Genomic DNA, 20,975 nt, shown 5'->3' with positions numbered 1-20,975 from the left:
TGACTGGAATAACATGATAGGTAGGCGAGTCACATGCCGAGGGTCTAACCAAAGTAACAACAATCCAAAACTGTACAAACTAATGAAAGTAAAGATATCATAGCAATTTATCAAGGCGGTGGAATTAAAACAAGACAGGAAAGAATATTTTACAGGTACAGACCAGTGTGGTGGGATCACATATAGCGAAACATGAACCCAAGGTCATGATTGAGACCATCCTCATGGGTACAGAACTTGGCTCTCAGTTTCTGCTTGGCGAGTCTGTGTTGGTGTGTATCTTGAAGGCAGCCTTGAAGGATGCTTACCCAAAGATCGAAGTCTGAATGTCCCTGACCTCTGAAGTGTTCCCTGACTGAGAGGGAACATTCCTATCTGAAGGTTGGCTAATGTGGTGCCACTATTTAAGAAAGGTGGTAAGGAAAAACCAGGGAGCTATAGACCGGTGAGACTGACATCAGTGGTGAGCAAGTTTTTGGAGGAAATCCTGAGGGACAGGATTTACATGTATTTGGAAAGGCAAAGACTGATAGGAATAGTCTACATGGCTTGTGTGTGGGAAATCATGTCTTACAAGCTTAATTTGAGTTTTTTGAAGAAGTAACAAAGAGGATTGATGAGGGCAGAGCAGTAGATGTGATCTATATGGACTTCAGTAAGGTGTTCGACAAGGTTCCTCATGGTACACTGATGAAGGAGCGTTGCTCCGAAAGCTAGTGCATCCAATTAAACCTGTTGGACTATAACCTGATGTTGTGTGATTTTTAACTTTGTACACCCCAGTCCAACACCGGCATCTCCAAATCATGGTACAGTGGTTAACAAGGTTAAATCACATGGAATACAGGGAGAACTAGCCACTTGGATACAGAACTGGCTCAAAGGTAGGAGACAGAGAATGGTGCTGGAGGGCTTTTTTTCAGACTGGAGGCCTGTGAACAATGGAGTGTCACAAGGAACGGTGCTGGGTACACTGCTTTTCATCACTTATATAAACGATTTTGGCGTGAACATAAGAGCTATGGTTAGTAAGTGTGTAGATGATGCCAAAATTAGAGGTGTAGTGGACAGCAAAGAAGGTTACCTCAGAGTACAACGGGATCCTGAACAGATGGGCCAATGGGCCAAGAGTTGGCAGATGGAGTTCAATTTAGAAAAGTGTGAAGTGCTGCATTTGGGAAAGGCAAATCAGGGCAGGACTTATACACTTAATGGTAAGGTCCTGGGAAATGTTGCTGAACAAAGAGACATTGGAGGACAATTTCATAGCTCTTTGAAAGTGGAGTCGCAGGTAGATAGGATAGTGAAGAAGGCGTTTGGTATGCTTTCCTTTATTGGTCAGAGTATTGAGTACAGGAGTTGGGAGGTCATGTTGCAAATGTACAGAAAATTGGTTAGGCCACTGTTGGAAAATTGTATGCAATTCTGGTCTCCCTCCTATAGGAAGTATGCTGTGAAACTTAAAAGTGTTAGAAAAGATTTACAAGGATGTTGCCAGGGTTGAAGATTTGAGCTATAGGGAGAGGCTGAATAGGCTGGAGCTGCTTTCCCTGGAGCGTCAGAGGCTGAGGGGTGACCTTATAGAGATTTCTAAATCATGTGCGACATGGATAGTGTGACTAGACAAGGGTGTTTTCCCTGGGGTGGGGGAGTTCAGAACTAGAGGGAATAGGTTTAGGGTGAGTGGGGAAAGATATAAAAGGGACCTAAGGGGCAACCTTTTCATGCAGAGGGTGGTGCGTGTATGGAATGAGGTGCCAGAGGAAGTGGTGGAGGCTGGTACAATTACAACATTTAAAAAGAATAATAAGGGTTCACAGGGATACAGACTGGATGCTGACAAATGAGACTAGGTTAATTTAGGATATCTAGTCAGCATGGACGAGTTGGACCGAAGGGTTTGTTTCCGTGCTGTACATCTCTCTGACTCCAAGTCCACAAATAAAACTAAACATGAAAACTGTAATAAAGTTTCTGTAGCATGAGCATATGATTGAGGAACAAGAGAAGGCCACTCAGCCCTCTGAGCATGCTCTGTCATTCAATAACATCATGGCTAATCTGATTTTAGCCCAAACTCCACAAATGATGGGTGATTGGATAGTCAATAAGACAATTAATAAAATAGTGAGCAATTGGAGATATCAATATTGGTCAGGAATCCAGGTATAACTTCCCTGCATCTGTTGAAGAGGGTGGATAGGCCATTGGAGGTGGCATCTTTCAGTTGAGACCTTAAACCAATATTAGAGTGGTGCTGGAAAAGTACAGCAAGTCAAGCAGCATCCGAGGAGCAGGAAAATAGTGATGAAGGGCTTTTGCCTGAAATGTCAATTTTCCTACTCTTTGGATGTTGCCTGACCTGCAGTGCTTTTCCAGCACCATTCTAACCTTGACTCTGATCTCCAGCATCTGGAGTAACCACTTCTGCCACCTTAAACCAACAGTGCAGCACTCGCTCAGTACCCCCATTATGACACTGTGCTCAAAGTCTCTGGTCAGTTGGAAGGGCCTGTGCCCAATGTGTCACCCTGTGGGTTTAACCTTGTGGATTGCTGGTGTGTGAGGAAGGAGTGCCACCTAACTGAAGGCTACCCTGACCCAGTTTTGCCTCTCAGTATCCAAACCCCCCCCATCCTCCACACTGTCATAAATGTAATACTACCCCCGATCCCCAAACCCTAGCAATACCCTCACAGGGTCTGCTACCTCAGGATATCCCATGTTTACCTGGGTTCCAGGGCAGCCACTGTTCCCCTTTCTCCCGGGACCCTCTGTAGCAGTGGTCAATGACCCTGATATTTATGGGCAGCACAGTGGCACAGTGGTTAGCACTGCTGCCTCACAGCGCCTGAGACCCGGGTTCAATTCCTGCCTCAGGTGACTCTCTGTGTGGAGTTTGCTCATTCTTCCCGTGTCTGCGTGGGTTTCCTCCGGGTGCTCCGGTTTCCTCCCACAGTCCAAAGATGTGCAGGTCAGGTGAATTGGCCACACTAAATTGCCCGTAGTGTTAGGTGAAGGAGTAAATGTAAGGGAATGGGTCTGGGTGGGTTGCGTTTCGGCAGGTTGGTGTGGACTTGTTGGACCGAAGGGCCTGTTTCCACACTGTAAGTAATCTAATCTATTGTGCACCCTGCTATTGGTTGGTAGATCATGGATATCTCTGATAGGCCAAAACCTTGAGGTGTGTACATCATCAAAACTAGGAACAGGAGTTGGCCCCTTAGCTCCTTGGGTCTGCTTCACAGGGAGAAGACAGGAGAACATATCAGCCATGATCGAATGGTGGAGCAAACTTGATGGGCCAAATGGACTAATTTGGCTCCTTTCCCTTACGGTTGTTTGCTCTGCCTTGGCTGCTCCAGTTACTCCACACCGCCAGCTAACTAGGTAACCTTCCACCCCTCAAGCATTGCAGAAATCTCCAGCAAGATTGAAAGATTCTGCTCCTTTCACCTTTTGAAGAATCGAGGTTTAATGAGTCACAACTGAGTTTGAGAAACTAATTAATGGGCCTTTGCTAAAAAACTTGGAAGAGCTGATGGAGGTAGATTAGGGTTAGGATTTCTTAAGAGACAATCACGTTTTTCACTCTAATATTTATTTGCTAATAAGGTATCTGTTATGAAAGCTTCACATTTATTAGATTTTGTAGGCCTGAGTTTGAAGACTTGTGGGTAGCTGATGTCTTCTTTTAAAGAGGTCAATGAAAGGAGAGAGGAACTTTTTTTTAACAGAACATTTCTTGGTAACTACATGTTTCATGATAACTGCTGTTTTGTTGAAATCCCTGCGTGGGTTTATAATTACCAAGGACCAATTCTTGTTTTGAATACAGTACTTCTGGTTGCTTCATTGTTATAAACTGTGGCTACAGGATGACAGCAAGAACACCAATAAAAACCCAAGTCCACTGCAACATCCCACTTCATAATTAGAGGAGTCAAAGATTTCTCCAAATCATCTTGCAACCTTTATTTTGATTAGGTAAAAACAGATAATCAACTCGAATCTAAAAGCCCAGAGTGTTTAAAAGGTCCATTTCTCAAATAGCGGACGCCAATGAAATTCAGAATGCTATTGTTCAGAAAAGAACAGATTTAATTGTGTCACACAAAGGTGAAAAGATTTGCCCCTGAGCGGATTGGAATTCAGAATTCATCATTTTCCTCATCATCAGCTGTGCTCTCTGCACCAACCTCTTCGTAATCTTTCTCCAAAGCAGCGAGGTCTTCACGGGCCTCCGAGAACTCCCCTTCCTCCATCCCCTCACCCACGTACCAATGCACAAAGGCGCGCTTGGCGTACATCAGATCAAACTTGTGATTGAGTCGAGCCCAGGCTTCAGCGATGGCCGTGGTGTTGCTCAGCATACACACGGCTCGCTGCACTTTGGCCAAGTCCCCACCAGGCACCACTGTAGGGGGCTGGTAGTTGATGCCAACCTTGAAGCCAGTTGGGCACCAGTCCACAAACTGGATGGAACGTCTGGTCTTAATGGTGGCAATGGCAACATTGACGTCTTTTGGCACCACATCACCACGGTAGAGCAGGCAGCAAGCCATGTACTTGCCGTGGCGAGGGTCACACTTGACCATCTGGTTTGCTGGCTCAAAGCAGGCACTGGTGATCTCGGTCACCGACAGCTGCTCATGGTAAGCTTTCTCAGCTGAGATGACTGGGGCATAGGTAGCAAGAGGGAAATGGATCCGAGGGTATGGCACCAAGTTAGTTTGGAATTCTGTCAGGTCAACATTGAGGGCCCCATCAAAACGGAGAGAAGCTGTGATTGATGACACAATTTGCCCAATCAGACGGTTCAGGTTGACGTAGCCTGGACGCTCAATGTCCAGGTTTTTGTGGCAGATGTCATAGATGGCCTCGTTGTCCACCATGAAGGAACAATCAGTGTGTTCCAGTGTGGTGTGAGTGGTCAGGATGGAGTTGTAGGGTTCCACCACAGCGGTGGAGATCCTGGGAGCCGGGTAGACGGAAAACTCCAGCTTGGACTTCTTGCCATAGTCGACCGAGAGACGTTCCATCAGCAGAGAGGTGAATCCTGAGCCAGTGCCTCCACCAAAACTATGGAAGACCAGGAAACCTTGAAGCCCTGTGCATTGGTCAGCCTGAGTGAGGAAATGAGAAAGATAGAGAAATGTAGTTTTCCAAATAGAACAAATGTTACATTATCCAGCTGTTCAGTTTTGGACATTAATTCAGTGACTTGTCCAACAGGAATGCTTGTTGTGTTAACAGAGTATAATATATTGTCAGTGAGATTTTCGATTCTGAAGAAGAGATAAAAGAGTTTTTGATTTTCGGTTCCATGAAGGGATGTGTTTTTGAAGGGTCAGAAACCTTTTCAAAACAACATCATAAATTGCTGGAGAAGCTCAGTAGGTCTGGCGGCGTCAGAACGTTCTGAAGAAGGTTTACTGGACCCAAAATGTTAACTCTGCTTTCTCTCCACAGATGCTCCCAGACATACTGAGCTTTTCCAGCAATTTCTGATTTTGATTTGATTTCTAGCATTTGCAGCTTTAGGTCAATAGGTATGAGGCTGGAAAAGCAGATTAGACAGCATTGAAGGAGCAGGAACGTCAACGTTTCAGTCCGAAATCCTGCGTCCCGACTCTCTTGATGCTCGGATGCTGTCTGACCTGCTGTGCTTTTCCAGCTCCACATCTATTGACTCTGGCCTCCAGCATCTGCAGTCCTTGCTGTCTCCCAGTCAGCATGTTCTTTGTTTTTTTAAACTTTTGACCCAATGCTTTTGACCCAAAGCTAAAAGCATTGGATCAAAGCAGCAGGGTTGGAGGATTTGAGCTATAGGGAGAGGTTGAATCGGCTGGGGCTGTTTTCCCTGGAGCGTCGGAGGCCGTGTGGTGACCTTATAGAGGTTTATAGAATCATGAGGGGCGTGGATAGGGTAAATAGACACAGTCTCTTCTCTGGAGTGGGGGAATCCAGAACTAGACGGCATAGATTTACGGTGGGAGGGGAAAGATATAAAAGAGACCTAAGGGGCAACGTTTGCACGCAGAGGGTGGTACATATATAGAATGAGCTGCCAGAGGATGCGGTGGAGGCTGGTACAATTACAACATTTAAAAGGCATTTGGATGGGTATATGAATAGGAAGGGTTTAGAGGGATATGGGCCAGGTGCTGGCAAGTGGGATTAGATTGGTCGGCATGGACAAGTTGGACCAAAGGGTCTGTTTCTGTGCTGTACATCTCTATGACTGTGACTCTAAATGATGTGACAAGCTGAGTTTTAAATATTGACATCCTTACCAACTTGTTAAGTCTAGCTAAGACTGGGTCGATCAGCTCCTTGCCAATGGTGTAGTGCCCACGGGCGTAGTTGTTGGCAGCATCTTCCTTCCCGGTGATGAGCTGCTCAGGGTGGAACAGCTGACGGTAGGGACCAGTCCGGACCTCATCTAGAACAGGAGCAATGCAACAAGTTACAATGGCCGCTGCATCTGTGCGCTCAGGTGGAGAGAGTGAAGAAGCTGAGTCTGTTCCCCTCAGGGCAAAGGAAGTTAAGGAGAGATTTAACAGAGGCATTCAAAATCAGGTGAAACCATTTCCACTAGGAAGCCAGTCAGTAAGCAGAGAGAGTATGAAGATAAGATGAGAGGAATAATTGTGTGCAGGGAGATGTTGTGATCTGGAAATAGCGGCTTGAAGAAAACAGACTCAATTCAACTTTTAATTTCAAAAGGATGGTTTATCGTCAGGATATGGCAATGTGCTGGGAGTGGAACTAATTGGAGAAATCTTTCAAAGAGGCTGCACAGACCAGAGAGGCTGAATGGCCTCCCCTGTGCTGTTTCATTCCACATTGCATTACAGCAATTTTGCTGCATTTTACTTCATTTTATTTGCACCCGGGTGGGGGAAGAATTTAAAATGGATCAAATTAATTTCCATCTCCAACCACATCCCTTTCGTTTTGAGCCAGTTTCAACTGTTTGATGTTTAACCTCAGTGCAAAGGGTGTACTGACCACTGTTTGGGATTAATTGTGGACATGGATCAAGCCTTTGATGGCTGTTTATGCCAATCTTCCTTTCTGCTTTGTAGAGGAAGATATCCATTTACTGCTCCTCGGATGTGTTTGTGAGTCAAACATGAGCAGAATTTCAGAGAAGGAATATTTCTGGTGAAGATTCAGGAATCTTGCAGCGAGTGTTGGAATAATAGGGGTGTTATTTCTCTGCTGACTGTTTGAAAGAAAAATCCTAATTCGTCCCTCAGTTTTGCTCATAACCCTGCAAACCTTCATCCCTTTGTTATTCAATTTTCCCAATGGAAGTTCCTTACTGAATCTGCTCCTAATTCCCTAGTAGGCACCACCTTCCAGATCACAGCAAAGCACGGGTATAACCTCCAGTCAAGTGTTGTATAGGTCAATGCTTCCCATTGGGAGAAAGTGAGGACTGCAGCTGCTGGAGATCAGAGCTGAAAATGTGTTGCTGGAAAAGCGCAGCAGGTCAGGCAGCATCCAAGGAGCAGGAGAATCGACGTTTCGGGCATGAGCCCTGCTTCCCATTACCGATCACAGTTGGCTCCAGGTCCAGAAAGATTGCCCGGGGGACATGTTTCCCAGTTTGTGTCTCACAGAAGAAGGTGTCAAAGGAGTCATCAGCCTCGCTTGCGTTTTTCACATCAGGTCTGTGCCCATCAGGCTGAATGCCATGCTCCAAACAGTACAGCTCCCAGCAGGCATTGCCCATCTGGACACCAGCCTGGCCAATATGGATGGAGATACATTCACGCTGCAAGAAACATGATGAACAATTAGTGAAACTTGGGATAGGCCCACAATAACCTTAGGGAGGAAATTCCAGGATTTTGACACAACATTCCAAACAGACTAGGACTGCCGTTATTTTAAAAGTTTATATGGAGACGAATTTGATGTATTGACTAGAGAAGATGCAATATCTGACCTACTCTTGGGAAATAAGGCAGGGTATGTGACTAAGGTGTCAGTGGGGGAACACTTTGGGGCCAACGACCATAATTCTATTAGATTTTTAAAAAGTGATGGAAAAGGATAGACCGGATCTACAAGTTGAAGTTGTAAATTGGATGAAGGCCAATTTTGATGGTATTAGGCAAGAATTTTCAAAAGTAGACAGGTAAGGGGATGGCTGGAAAATGGGAAACCTTCAAAAATGAGATAGCGAGAGTCCAGAGAGAGTATATTCCTGTTAGTGTGAAAGGAAAGTCTGGCAGGTGTAGGAACTGCTGGATGACTAGAGAAATTCAGGTTTTGATTAAGAAAAAGAAGGAAGCATATGCCAGGTATAGACAGGATAGATAGAGTGAATCCTTAGAAGAGTATAAAGGCAGTAGGACTATACTTAAGAGGGAACCAGGAGTCCAAAAAGGGGACATGAGATAGCTTTGACAAATAGAGTTAAGGAGAATCCAAACAGTTTTTATAAATACATTAAGGACAAAAGGGTAACTAGGGAGAGAATAGAGTCCCTTAAAGATCAGAAAGGCAGCCTGTGTGGAACCTCAGGGGAGATATGAAAGAAATATTTTGCATCAGTGTTTACTGTAGAGAAGGACATGGACAATTGAGAACATGGGAAATAAATAGCGACATCTTGAAAAATGTCCATATTACAGAGGAGGAGGTGCTGTATGTCTTAAAATGCATTACAGTGGATAAATCCCTGGGATCTGATCAGGTGTACCCTAGAACTCTGTGGGAAGCTAGGGAAGTGATTGCTGGCCCCTTGCTGAGCTATTTGCATCATCGATAGCCAGGGGTGAGGTGCCGGAAGACTGGAGGTTTAACCATGGTGCCACTATTTAAGAAAGGTGGTAAGGAAAACCAGGGAACTATAGACATCAGTGTTGGGCAAGTTGTTGGAGGGAATCCTGAGAGTCAGGATTTACATGTTTTTGGAAATGCAAGCACTGATTAGGGATAATCAACATGGCTTTGTGCATGGGAAATCATTTCTCACTATCTTGATTGAGTTTTTTGAGGAAGTAACAAAGAGGATTGATGAGGGCAGAGTGGTAGATGTGATCCATATGGACTTCAGTAAGGTGTTCAACAAGGTTCCTCATGGGAGACTGATTAGCAAGGTTAGATCAAATGAAATACAGGGAGAACTAGCCATTTGGATACAGAACTGGCTCGAAGGTAGAAGGCACAGAGTGGTGGTGGAGGGATGGTTTTCAGACTGGAGGCCTGTGACCAGTGGAGTGCCTCAAGGGTCGATGCTGGGTCCTCTACTTTTTGTCATTTATATAAATGATTTGGATGTGAACATAATAGGTATAGTTAGTAAGTTTGCAGATGACACCAAAATTGGAGGTGTAGTGGACAGCGTAAAGAAGATTACCTCAGATTACAACAGGATCTTGATCAGATGGGCCAATGGGCGAAGGAGTGGCAGATGGTGTTTAATTTAGATAAATGTGAGGTGCTGTATTTTAGAAAGGCAAATCAGGGCAGGCCTTATACACTTATAAATACATTAAGGACAAAAGGGTGACTAGGAAGAGAAAAGGACCCCTTAGAGATCTGCATGGCTACTTATGTGTGTCTGGGGAGTGCTGCTGAACAACGAGACCTTGGAGGACAAGTTCATAGTTCTTGAAATTGGAGTCGCATGTAGATAGGATAGTGAAGGAGGTGTTTGGTATGCTTTCCTTTATTAGTCATTGCGTTGAGTTTAGGGGTTGGGAGGTCATGTTTGTGGCTATACAGGACATTGGTTAGGCCACTTTTGGAATATTGTGCGCAACTCTGGTCTCTGTTATAGGAAGAATGTTGTGAAACTTGAAAGGGTTCAGAAAAGATTTACTGGATGTTTCCAGGTTTTGATGGTTTGAGCTATAGGGAGAGGCTAATCAGGCTGGGGCCATTTTCCCTGGAGCATCAGAGGCTGAGGGGTGACCTTGTAGAAGTTTATACAAGCATGAGGGGCATGGATAGGATAAATAGACAAGGTCTTTTCCCTGGGGTGGGGGAGTCCAGAACTAGAGGGCATAGGTTTAAGGTGAATGGGGAAACATTTAAAAGGGACCTAAGGAGCAACTCTTTTTAATGCAGAGGGTGGTGCGGATATGGAATGAGCTGCCAGAGGAAGTGGTGGAATCTGGTACAATTACAATATTTAAAAGGCATCTGGATGGGTATATGAATAGGAAGGGTGTGAGGGATATGGGCCAAATACTGGGACTAGATTAATTTAGGATATTTGGTTGGCATGGATGAGTTGGACTAAAGAGTCTGTTTCCGTGCTGTACAGCTCTATGATTCTATTCTCTATGAATCTGAAGGAACGGTGAGATATTTCCAAGTCAGGACAGTGAGTGATTTGTAGGGGAACTTGCAGGGGGTGGTGTTTCCATGTATCTGCTGCCCTTGTCCTTCTACATGGAAGTAGTCATGGGTTTGGAAGGTGCTGTCTGAGGATCTTTGGTGAATTTCTGCAGTGCACTTTGCTGATACTGAGCATTGATGGTGGAGGGAGGGGATGTTTGTGAATGTGGTGCCAGTCAAGTGGCTGCTTTGTCCTGGATGGTGTCAAGCTTCTTGAATGTTATTGGAGCTATACCCATCCAGGCAAGTGGATTATTCCATCACACTCCTATTTTTAAAAAAATAATTTGTGGGGTGCAGGTAATCATTTATCATCCTTCGCAATTGGTCAGAGGGCAGTTATGGATCAATCACATTGTTGTGGGGCACACCTAGTCAGACTGGGTAAGGACGGGAGGTTTCCTTCCCTAAAGAAGTAAATTAGAGAACCAGCAAGTGTTTTTTACAATGAAAATAGACAATAGTTTTACGGTCATCATTTGGCTAGCTGGTGTTCCAGATTCATACTAAATTAAAATGTCACCATCTGCCGTAGTGGGATTCAAACCCATGTGCCCAGAGTTTTAAACAAACACAGTACACTGGAGAAACTCAGCAGGTCTGGCAGTAGTGTAGAGAGAGAACCACAGTTAACGTTTTGAATCCAGTATGACTCCTCTCAGTTAGCCTGTGTTTCTGGATCACTAGAGCCATGACATTATTGCGAACACCAACCATCTTGTGGGGAGTCAGGAGGTGAGTTACTTGCTGCAGGATTCCTAGCCTCTGACTTACTCTTGTAGCTACAGTGTTAACATGGCTAAGCACATGGATGATTTTGGGATAGTGTAGGGGGACGAGCTGAGAATAATTCACAGGTCAACGCAACATTGAGGGCTGAAGGGCCTGTTCTGCATTGTATTGTTCTACGTTCTATGGCTAGTTCAGCTCAGTTTCTGGTCAATGGTAACCACCAGAATGTTGACAGAGGAGGCTTCAGTGAAGGTAATGCCATTGAATGTAAAAGGTGATAGTCATAAAGTCATAGAGTCCTACAGCATGGAATCCCAAACTAGCCCATGCCGACCAAACTGTCCATCCACACTAACCCCATTTCCCTGCATTTGGCCCACATCATTCTAAAGCTTTCCTACCCATATATAAACCTTTTCTATCTATCTAACAGTTACATTATCTTTTGACTGATGTTGTTGTGGTTCTGTTCGCCGAGCTGGGAATTTGTGTTGCAGACGTTTCGTCCCCTGTCTAGGTGACATCCTCAGTGCTTGGGTACCGGAGGAAAGATCACAGAAGAGCTTCACAGGAGGCTCCCAAGCACTGAGGATGTCACCTAGACAGGGGACGAAACGTCTGCAACACAAATTCCCAGCTCGGCGAACAGAACCACAACAACGAGCACCCAAGCTACAAATCTCCTCACAAACTTTGAACTGATGTTGCAGTGTGTGCAACCAAATGAGGTGTGGTATTGCAGTGAGGAGGATGGAGAAGAGTTTTACTGCAATTACATTGACTTGATTGACTACATAAAACCCAGTCAAGAATGGATGTAAGGTGGTCACACTTGGAGATAATTGTCCCTGCACCTGTATTTATAGGAGTTAGACGTAGTCTCTAAAGTCCCAGGGAGCTGTGGTGAATGTTATATTTGGTTATGCTCTAAGTAGTCTATTTTCTTCCAAGATGATGAGAGTTGAGTCTTAAAGATAGCTGAAATAACTCCATAGAGGCTGGTATCCTGTCACCAAGTCACTTCTTATTTACTTTGGTCAGTTCTCGACACTGATCCAACTCCCTCAGAGCCAGCTCTCAGAGTGAACAAAACCTCTGACACTTTGGTTTATATATTTTTTCCAGGTGACCGTTCCTTATTAGGAGACAGGCCAGTGTCAGGAGACATTTTACTGGCGGAGAAATCCTCCACAAGCCCCTCAGATGTTTCTATACAGAACACTCCAAAGGTAGTGGGTCCTTCACAACCACCACCTAACTCTTGGAAATACACAATGAGCGGTTTTACCAGCCACTGGCAAGAAGATCCTGGGTATGTCTGACCCCTCCAGACCACAAGCAGTCCAGTGGTTATCCAGCCAAACCATCAGGGCCAAAAGGCTCCACTGCCAAGCAGGATCCTTCCACCCGTAAGATAGTTCCACAGAAGCTGGTATCCTGTCTCCAAGTCACCCTATAGTCACACGTAGAGAGTCCTTGACACTGATCCAACTCCCTCAGAGCCAGCTCTCAGTGTGAACAGAACCTCTGACACTCCTGTTTACTTTTTTTTTCAAGATTTTATTACTGTAGCACCTCGACATACGAACGACCCCGTTCACGAACAAATCGGTTTACGAACAGGACTGGACCGTAAAATTTTGCTTGAACGTACGTACGAAATTCAAGGCACAAACGAGGGTACGAACGAAGGTACAAACGCAAAAAGCCCATGTGCGACCACGTGGTTTCATTTTTCTGCTTTGCTACGCGCGCTTTGAACGCAAAAGCTCTCACGCCCTGCATGATCTCATTCAGTTCGTCTTTGGCGCGTGCGCTGTGAACATCGTTCGTTGCTACGTCCAAGCATTCTTACACTTTTTTTCTTGTTTTTTGCATTAAATTAGCCCTCATTATGGCTCCCAAGAAAGTGAAAAGTGGTAGTGATAGTGGTGTTAAGAAGCCTAAACGTATTACTGTGGAAATGAAGAAGGAAATAGTAGCTAAACATGAGAATGGTGCTCACGTATCTGATCTCGCTAAGCAGTACGACATGGCGAAACGGATCAATTGGAATTACATTAATTCAAATGGGAAAACTTGATTCAGTTCGCAAACTTTTCGGTTCGCGAACTGGGTCTCGGAACGGATTAAGTTCATAAGTCGAGGCACTACTGTATTTTCCATTTGGGTGGTACAGCCATTATATTCTTTGCCACAATGTCCTTCTCCCTGGGGAAAGCCAGGATATCCAGTGACATCAGACTTCATTCAGACAATCTGGCTTCCCCCAGGAAGAAGACTTCACTTGGATTAAAAATGACCAGTATGGAGACAAAAGGGACAGAAGTGAATCATCTAGGGGCCCAGAATCAGTTAAGACTGACTCTGGGAAGACTGAATTACTGCTTAAGCAATGTATGAAATATCCTCAGGAGGTGAGTTTACCAGTTGCGTTAAATGTAAAAAGGGAAAGCTCTGTTCCGTAGTTTAATGTGTCAGGTGCCCACAATAATATTGTTTAGTCAAAAGTATTTTTAATCTGTTTGTTACAGTAAAATTATTAAAATGTGAACTCTTGCTTATTCTTTCAGCTATCAAGTGGATGTTACAATTTCTTTGTTTTTAGTAATCAGTCTCTATGGGGATGGTATAATCGACAACAGGTTGTTGTGCAATATCTTTTTATGCAAAAGTTATTTTGCATACAAGATGGTGATGATACATATTAGCCTCTTTGTAAACAATTGAAACAAATGGTTTAAAGGTTGACAGACATGTAAAACTGGTAAAGAGAGAGAGAGAGAGAGCAAGAAAAGAGATGAAGTGAAAGTGGCCAAAGGAAGAAAGGATTTATAAATGAGCCACAATTGCAGTGGATTGTGAGTCTACCTATAGCACATGGACTGCAGAAGGCAGCTCACCCCCCACCTTACCCACTGGCTCTGGACAATAAATGGTGACACCCATGATTGAATTTAAAAGAGAGTTAGGCGGCAGAGTGGACATTCCTTGTTAATGTGCAGCGCGATTTGTGTATCTCCACAAGAGCCAGAGGTTGGACCTCAGCCTCCAGCAAGGGGCAATGGCCTCCAAACCTTTCCAGCAAGGACCGTTCTCCACAGCTCCCAGCTGACGGCACAGCTGAGTGGAAACAGAAACTGGCCAATTCCAGCGCTGGCACGAAACAGGAGAGGGACTGGCACAGTGCCAAGAAAAGGGGCCGAAAAATGCATTTTACAGAAACAAAAAAAATCACAAAGCTTTCCATTTCATGGCTGTCTGCTGTCAGACGATTGGAATGTGGAGTTCAGATCAATAAAATAGGGAACCAAAGCCCGGTCGATTTGATGACTAAAAGTTACTTACAACATCACAGTGAAGGAAGACTAATGCAGTCAAAAAAAAGGCTCCACTAGCAAGTTTATAAAATAGAACACAGAGTCTGAGTAACTTTCAACTCACTTCCTCTTGCTCTCCCTTCTCTTCAAACAAATTCTTCCTCAACCTGAAATGGCCTCTTTGCAGAATTCGGGAGAATGAGAGAGAAAAACATTTTGTACACACACACACACACACACATATACACACACACACACACACACACACCAACCACCACCCCTCCCATATACACACCCATACACAAAGATAGACAAACACATAAACAGAGACACACATACACAGGTACACAGTCAGAGACACACAGACAGACAGACAGACAGACACACACACACACACACAAAGAAGTACACAGATGTACACACACACGCCGATACATAGACGCTCATGCATCTACACATACACACAGACAGAAACGTACACAGTTAGACATGCAGTTAGACACACACCGTTACACACACACACACACAGTTATACACAAACAGACATGCACACAGTTATATACACACACAGTTACATACTCCCATACACACAAACTGAATTGTGCTCACGTTAAAAACTTGATGCTTTTTAAAAATAGGATTTGGTTTGGGAGAGGGGACAGGGTTTAATTCCTGGAAAATTTACTTAGTTGGACAATGGCATCAGTCAGTGAGGATGCCCAGTCCTGGGGAATGAGAGGGCAAATTCAGCCCTCACCCAGACACAGAGACCCTTTCCTTTTCCTTGATATAGTTCCATCTTCTGCTCTTGGGAGTAATTCAGGCAGATTTATTTGGGAGAATTGACCCACTGGGATCAGTCTCATTTAAAGTGATTTGCTTTGTCCTTCCAATATTACCCTAATTCAGACTGTGCCTCATTCCTCCCTCACCTTCAATCACACGAGATCCCTTTCCTATAGCCAGGGCACATTATTTGAGCAGTGCTGAGCCTCCACAAAACACGAAATTCAACCCACCACTAGAGAAAGAACTTTCTGTAGTTTCAACAGTTTAAAAGTCAAGGCGACATTTACCTCACTCAATCCACTCACCATTTTCTAAGATCCTTTCTCTGTCTCTGTCCGAGCTGACTGGTGTCGGGAAGAGAGACTGTACACGGGACTGATCACCTCACGCTGGGAACAAGAGGGAACAAGGCTGTTGGTGGGAGCAGGGGGATGGGGAAAATAATGGAAAACATCTGTCCCCGGGACCCTATTTATGCAGCTGTTCACGTCACAGGATGGGGGAATGGTTTACAGAAATCTAAATCAAATTACAAAATGTAGTAATAATGTGCGAGGGGACGTCAAGGTGAATGCCAAAACTGTGGCAGGTTGGGAGGTAACCCTGCTTTGCCTTTTGCTTCATGCAAAAGAATTGCAACAAAGGTGCATTAACAAACTAGTTTACCTATGCAGATGAACCTTTCTGTGACTGATATGCAAATAGATTTAGGGCAGAGAGATGAGCTAGCTTCACTCTTTCAGGGAACGTGGACATCTGTGCCTTGGTCAGCATTTATTACCCAACTTGAACTGCTCTTTGAACTAAATATCAGGCTCAACCATTGCAGGGGGCAGTTAAGACTTAACCACATAACCATTGGTATGGATTCACTTGTAGGCCAGACTGGGTAAGAATGGCAGACTTACTTCATTCAAGAACATTAGTGACCCAGATGGGATTTTACAACAATTGAGGATGGTTGTCATGGTCACTGGGACTATCTTTATATTCCAGATTAGTTAATAGAACTTAAATTCCACCTTCTGCTGAGGGAGGGAGGGATGTGGGGAGGGGTGTGTGGGGATGATAGGAAGGATATTATCAAGCTGCAGCGGATTCAGAAGAGATTTACCAAGATGTTGCCAGGTATGGAAGGTTTGAGTTATAAAGGCTGCATAGGCTGGGACTTTTTTCACTGTAGCGTACAAGGTTGAGAGGTGACCTGATAGAAGTTTATAAAGTCATGAGGGGTATAGATAAGGTTAATTGTAGTTGTCTTTTCCCTAGGATGGGGGATTTCAAGACTAGAGGGCACATTTTTAAGGTGAGTGAGAGAGAGATTTTACAAAGACATGGGGGTAAATCCTTTTACACAGAGGGGGTTTCGCATGTGGAATGAACTGCCTGAGGAAGTGGTGGATGGGTACAATTACAATGTTTGAAAGACATTTGGATGGAAACATGAATAAGAAAGGTTTGGAGGGCTATGAGCCAGGAGCAGGCAGATTGGGCTAGTTACTTTGGGATTATGTTCGGCATGAACTAGTTGGACTGAAGGGTCTGTTTCTGTGCTTTATGACTCTATGTCAAAACGTGTGGTGCTGGAAAAGCACAGCCGGTCAGGCAGCATCCGAGGTGCAGGAGTGTAGACGTTTCAAGAGTAAGCTCTTCATCAGGGACATGTGTGTCACTGTGTGACTTGGCATTTATTGCCCAGATAGTATTGCTGTGGGCTTGGAGTCACATGTAGACCAGACTGATTAAGGATGGCAACTTCCATCCTTAAAGGACACGAGTGAACCAGGTGGTGTTTTTCCTCACCATCAGTGATAGTTTAAAGGTCATCCTTAGACTCTTAATTCCAGATATGTTTCATTTTTGAGGTTGAATTGGATTTCCATCATCTGCCATGGTGGGATTTGAACTCAAGTTGCTGGACATTACCTGGATTTCTAGATTAATTTCTGGATTAGGGCAATACAGTGGCTCAGTGGTTAGCACTGCTACCTCACGGTGCCAGGAACCTGGGTTCAATTCCAGCCTCAGGTGACTGTCTGTGCGCAGGTAAGGGTGAATTAGCCATGTTAAATTGCCCATAGTGTTCAGGGATATGTAGGTTAGGTGGATTAGTCAGGAGAGATGTTGAGTAGGCTGTAGGGGAATAGGTCTGGGTGGGTTACTCTTCAGAGGGTCGGTGTGGACTAGTTGGGTCAAATGGCCTGTTTCCACACTGTAGGGATTCTATCTGCTTCCCCCTTTTATTTGCAAAGAACTGGCTCCCGCTGGAGAATGTATGCTGCCTCTAGATCCCTGCTGGTTTCTCCATGGCAATGCCTTAGTAAACTGATCCAATTGCTTGACTTGTGAACCAAGGTGGTGATGAGCTACCTTCTTGAACTCGGCGAACGTGAGGACTGCAGATGCTGGAGGTCAGAGTCAAGATTAGAGTGATGCTGGAAAAGCTCCTCGGATGCTGCCTGACCGTCTGTGCTTTTCCAGCGCCACTCTAATCCTGACTGCCTCCTTGAACTGCTGTGTCGAGACATTTAGTGTAGGGACACCCATGACACTGATTAGTGGGGGGGATTTCCAGGATTTTGTCCCAGTGACAGTGAGGAAATAGCAATATACTTCCCTGTCAGGATGATGGGTGACTTGGAGGAAATTTTCAGGGAGTGGTGTTCCCATATATCTGCTGCCCTTGTCCTTCCAAATGGAAGTGGTCATAGATTTGGAAGATGTGGCCTAAGGAGCCCTGGAGAGAGAGAAGGGGAAAGAGTGAATGTTGAAGATGGTGGGTAAGGTGCTAAAAAAGCAGGCAGCTTTGTGCTGGATGGTGTCAAGGCTCTTGAGTGTTCCTGTAAAATCCAGGCAAGTGGGGAGTACTCCTGACTTGTGCCTTGTTGATGGTGGACAGGCTTTGGGGAATGAGGCAGGGAGGCCGCATCTTTGATGGCCTCTGACCTGTTCTTGTAGCCGCAGTACTTGTACAGTGAGTCCAGTTCAGTATCTGGATAATAGTAACCCTCAGTGGGTATAGTGGTAATGCCACTGGACTGGTAACTTGGAACACCACGGTAATGTTCTGGGGAAATGAGCCTGAATCTGAGTTTGAGACAAAAAAAACTGCAGATGCTGGAATCCAAGGTAGACAAGTGGGAGGCTGGGAGAACACAGCAAGACAGGCAGCATCAGGAGGGACAGGCTGGAGGCTGGGGGAACACAGCAAGACAGGCAGCATCAGGAGGGAGGGGAACACAGCAAGGCAGGCAGCATCAGGAGGGAGAGGGACACAGCAAGGCAGGCAGCATCAGGAGGGAGAGGGACACAGCAAGGCACGCAGCATCGGCGGCGGGGGGGGGGGGGGGTGGGGGGGTGGGGGGGAGGGACACTGCAAGGCAGGCAGCATCAGGAGGCAGCATCAGGAGAGAGAAGGACACAGCAAGGCAGGCAGCATCAGGAGGGAGGGGGACACAGCAAGGCAGGCAGCATCAGGAGGGAGAGGGACACAGCAAGGCAGGCAGCATCAGGAGGGGGAGGAACACAGCAAGGCAGGCAATACCAGGAGGAAGGGGGAACACAGCAAGGCAGGCAGTATCAGGAGGCTGGGGGAACACAGCAAGGCAGGCAGTATCAGGAGGCTGGGGGAACACAGCAAGGCAGGCAGTATCAGGAGGCTGGGGGAACACAGCAAGGCAGGCATTATCAGGAGGGAGGGGAACACAGCAAGGCAGGCAGCATCGGGGTGGGGGGAGGGACACAGCAAGGCAGGCAGTATCAGGAGGGAGGGGAACACAGCAAGGCAGGCAGTATCAGGAGGGAGAGAAACACAGCAAGGCAGGCAGCATCAGGAGGGAGAGGAACACAGCAAGGCAGGCAGCATCAGGAGGGAGGGGAACACAGCAAGGCAGGCAGTTTCAGGAGGGAGAGAAACACAGCAAGGCAGGCAGTATCAGGGGGTGGAGAAGTCGACATTTTGGGTGTAACCCTCCTTCAGAGTCTGAGTTCAGCAAATGATCAAATTTAGCTTCAATAAAAATCTGAAATTAAAACAGTTAACCTAATTGTGACTATTGCTGATTGTCGGAAAAATCCATCTGGTTCCGTTAAGGAAGGAAGCTGCCACCTTTATGTGACACTAGATCCATAGCCGTGTGGTTGATTCTTAACTGCCCTCTGTAGTGGCCCAGACAGTATCAGTTGTATCAAACTGCTAGAAAGTCTTAAAACAAAGGCACTGAATCTTGATAGACCACCTGGCATTGACTGAGGCACTGGAAATGACAAAGACAACCCCATCCATCCAACAAAGTCCTCCTTACTAATATCTGGGGGCTAGTGCCATACTTGGGAGAGCTGTCTCACAGACTAATCAAGCCTGGCATAGTCATATTTACAGAGCCATACCTTACAGACAAAGTCACAGACACCACCATCCCCAACCCTGGGTCTATATCCTGTCCCACCAGCATGAAGCATATAGCTTTCTGTAGGGGATTGACAGGCTAAATGTTGAGGGGATGTTCCCCCTTATGGGAGAGTCTAGGACCAGAGGGTATATTAGGGAGGTGATGGCCATGTGTTATTATCACAAGACCCAGGAAATATTCTGGGAACTCCAGTTTGAATCTCACATTGGCAGATGGTGGAATTCGAATCCAGTTAGGAGGAATTAATAGTCTAAGGATGACCATGAAGCCACCATTGATTGTTGGGAAAAGCACATCTGGTTCACTAACTCATTTAGGAAAGGAAACTGCTATCCTTACCTGGTCTGGCCTACATCTGACTCCAGACCCACAACAATGTGTTTGACTCTTATCTTGACAATTATGGATGGACAATAAATGCTGATCTGGCCAGCAACCCTCACATACTGTGAATGAATTAAAAATAGTTTTGGATAAAAAGTCATTTAAGACTGAGATCATAGAGTCAATCAGATGTACAGCATGGAAACAGACCCTTCGGTCCAACCTATCCATGCCGATCAGATATCCCAACCCAGTCTAGTCCCACTTGTCAGCACCTGGCCCATATCCCTGCAAACCCTTCCTATTCATATACATCCAAATACCTTTTAAATGTTGTAATTGTACCAGCCTCCACCACTTCCTCTGGCAGCTCATTCCATACACGTACCACCTTCTGTGTGAAAATGTTGCCCCTTAGGTCTCTTTTATATCTTTCCCCTCTCACCCTAAACCTATGCCCTCTAGTTCTGGACTCCCCAATCCCAGGGAAAAGACTTTGTCTATTTATCCTATCCATGCCTCTCATAATTTTGTAAACCTCTATAAGGTCACCCCTCAGCCTCTGACGCTCCAGGGAAAACAGCCCCAGCCTGTTCAACCTCTCCCTGTAGCTCAAATCCTCCAACCCTGGCAACATCCTTGTAAATCTTTTCTGAACCCTTTCAAGTTTCACAACATCCTTCCGATAAGAGGGAGATCAGAATTGCACTCATTATTCCAAAGGGAGGATTTATTCCCTCAGAGAGATATGAGTCTTTGGAACTCCTTGCTATTGAGAACTGTGGAGCCTGACTCCGTGTGTCTATTTAAGGCTGAGATAGATTCTTGATCAGTCGGGGAATCAAGGATTACAGGGAAAAGGCAGGAAAGTGGGTGTGAGGAGTGTCAGAACGGCAATGACCCTATTGAATAATGAGGCAGGCTTGAGGGGCTGAATGGCCTATTCTTATTCCTATTTCTTATGGTCTTATGGACAGATCCAGCAGAGTTGGTGACACAAACGGGAGGTAGTTGACCTGGGAGTCCTCTAACA

At 45.4% G+C, this 20,975-nt stretch overlaps 1 protein-coding gene across 1 annotated transcript; it reads right to left on the bottom strand.

The window, feature by feature from the left end:
- Window positions 1–3,950: 3,950 nt before the first annotated feature.
- Window positions 3,951–15,655, bottom strand: LOC140482455 (tubulin alpha-4A chain-like). Its single transcript, XM_072579961.1, has 4 exons — window positions 15,512–15,655; window positions 7,564–7,786; window positions 6,297–6,445; window positions 3,951–5,126 (listed from the first exon to the last, which is right to left on the bottom strand). The coding sequence occupies exons 1-4, from the start codon at window positions 15,512–15,514 to the stop codon at window positions 4,152–4,154; spliced, it is 1,350 nt and encodes a 449-aa protein (XP_072436062.1). The 5' UTR covers window positions 15,515–15,655; the 3' UTR covers window positions 3,951–4,151.
- Between the last annotated feature and the right edge of the window lie 5,320 nt (window positions 15,656–20,975).

This window comes from Chiloscyllium punctatum, chromosome 10, assembly GCF_047496795.1.
Source record: "Chiloscyllium punctatum isolate Juve2018m chromosome 10, sChiPun1.3, whole genome shotgun sequence".
Classification (NCBI taxonomy): Eukaryota; Metazoa; Chordata; class Chondrichthyes; order Orectolobiformes; family Hemiscylliidae; genus Chiloscyllium; species Chiloscyllium punctatum.
The sequence above is the reverse complement of the archived record's forward strand: the minus strand, read 5'-3'. Positions and strand labels throughout refer to the sequence as shown.

Coding starts and splice junctions, on each gene's coding strand:
- LOC140482455 (XM_072579961.1), bottom strand. Junction 6,446..7,563: donor CCTGGAGCCAACTGTGATCG/GTAATGGGAAGC, acceptor CTCCTGTTCTAG/ATGAGGTCCGGACTGGTCCC. Junction 5,127..6,296: donor TAGCTAGACTTAACAAGTTG/GTAAGGATGTCA, acceptor TTCCTCACTCAG/GCTGACCAATGCACAGGGCT.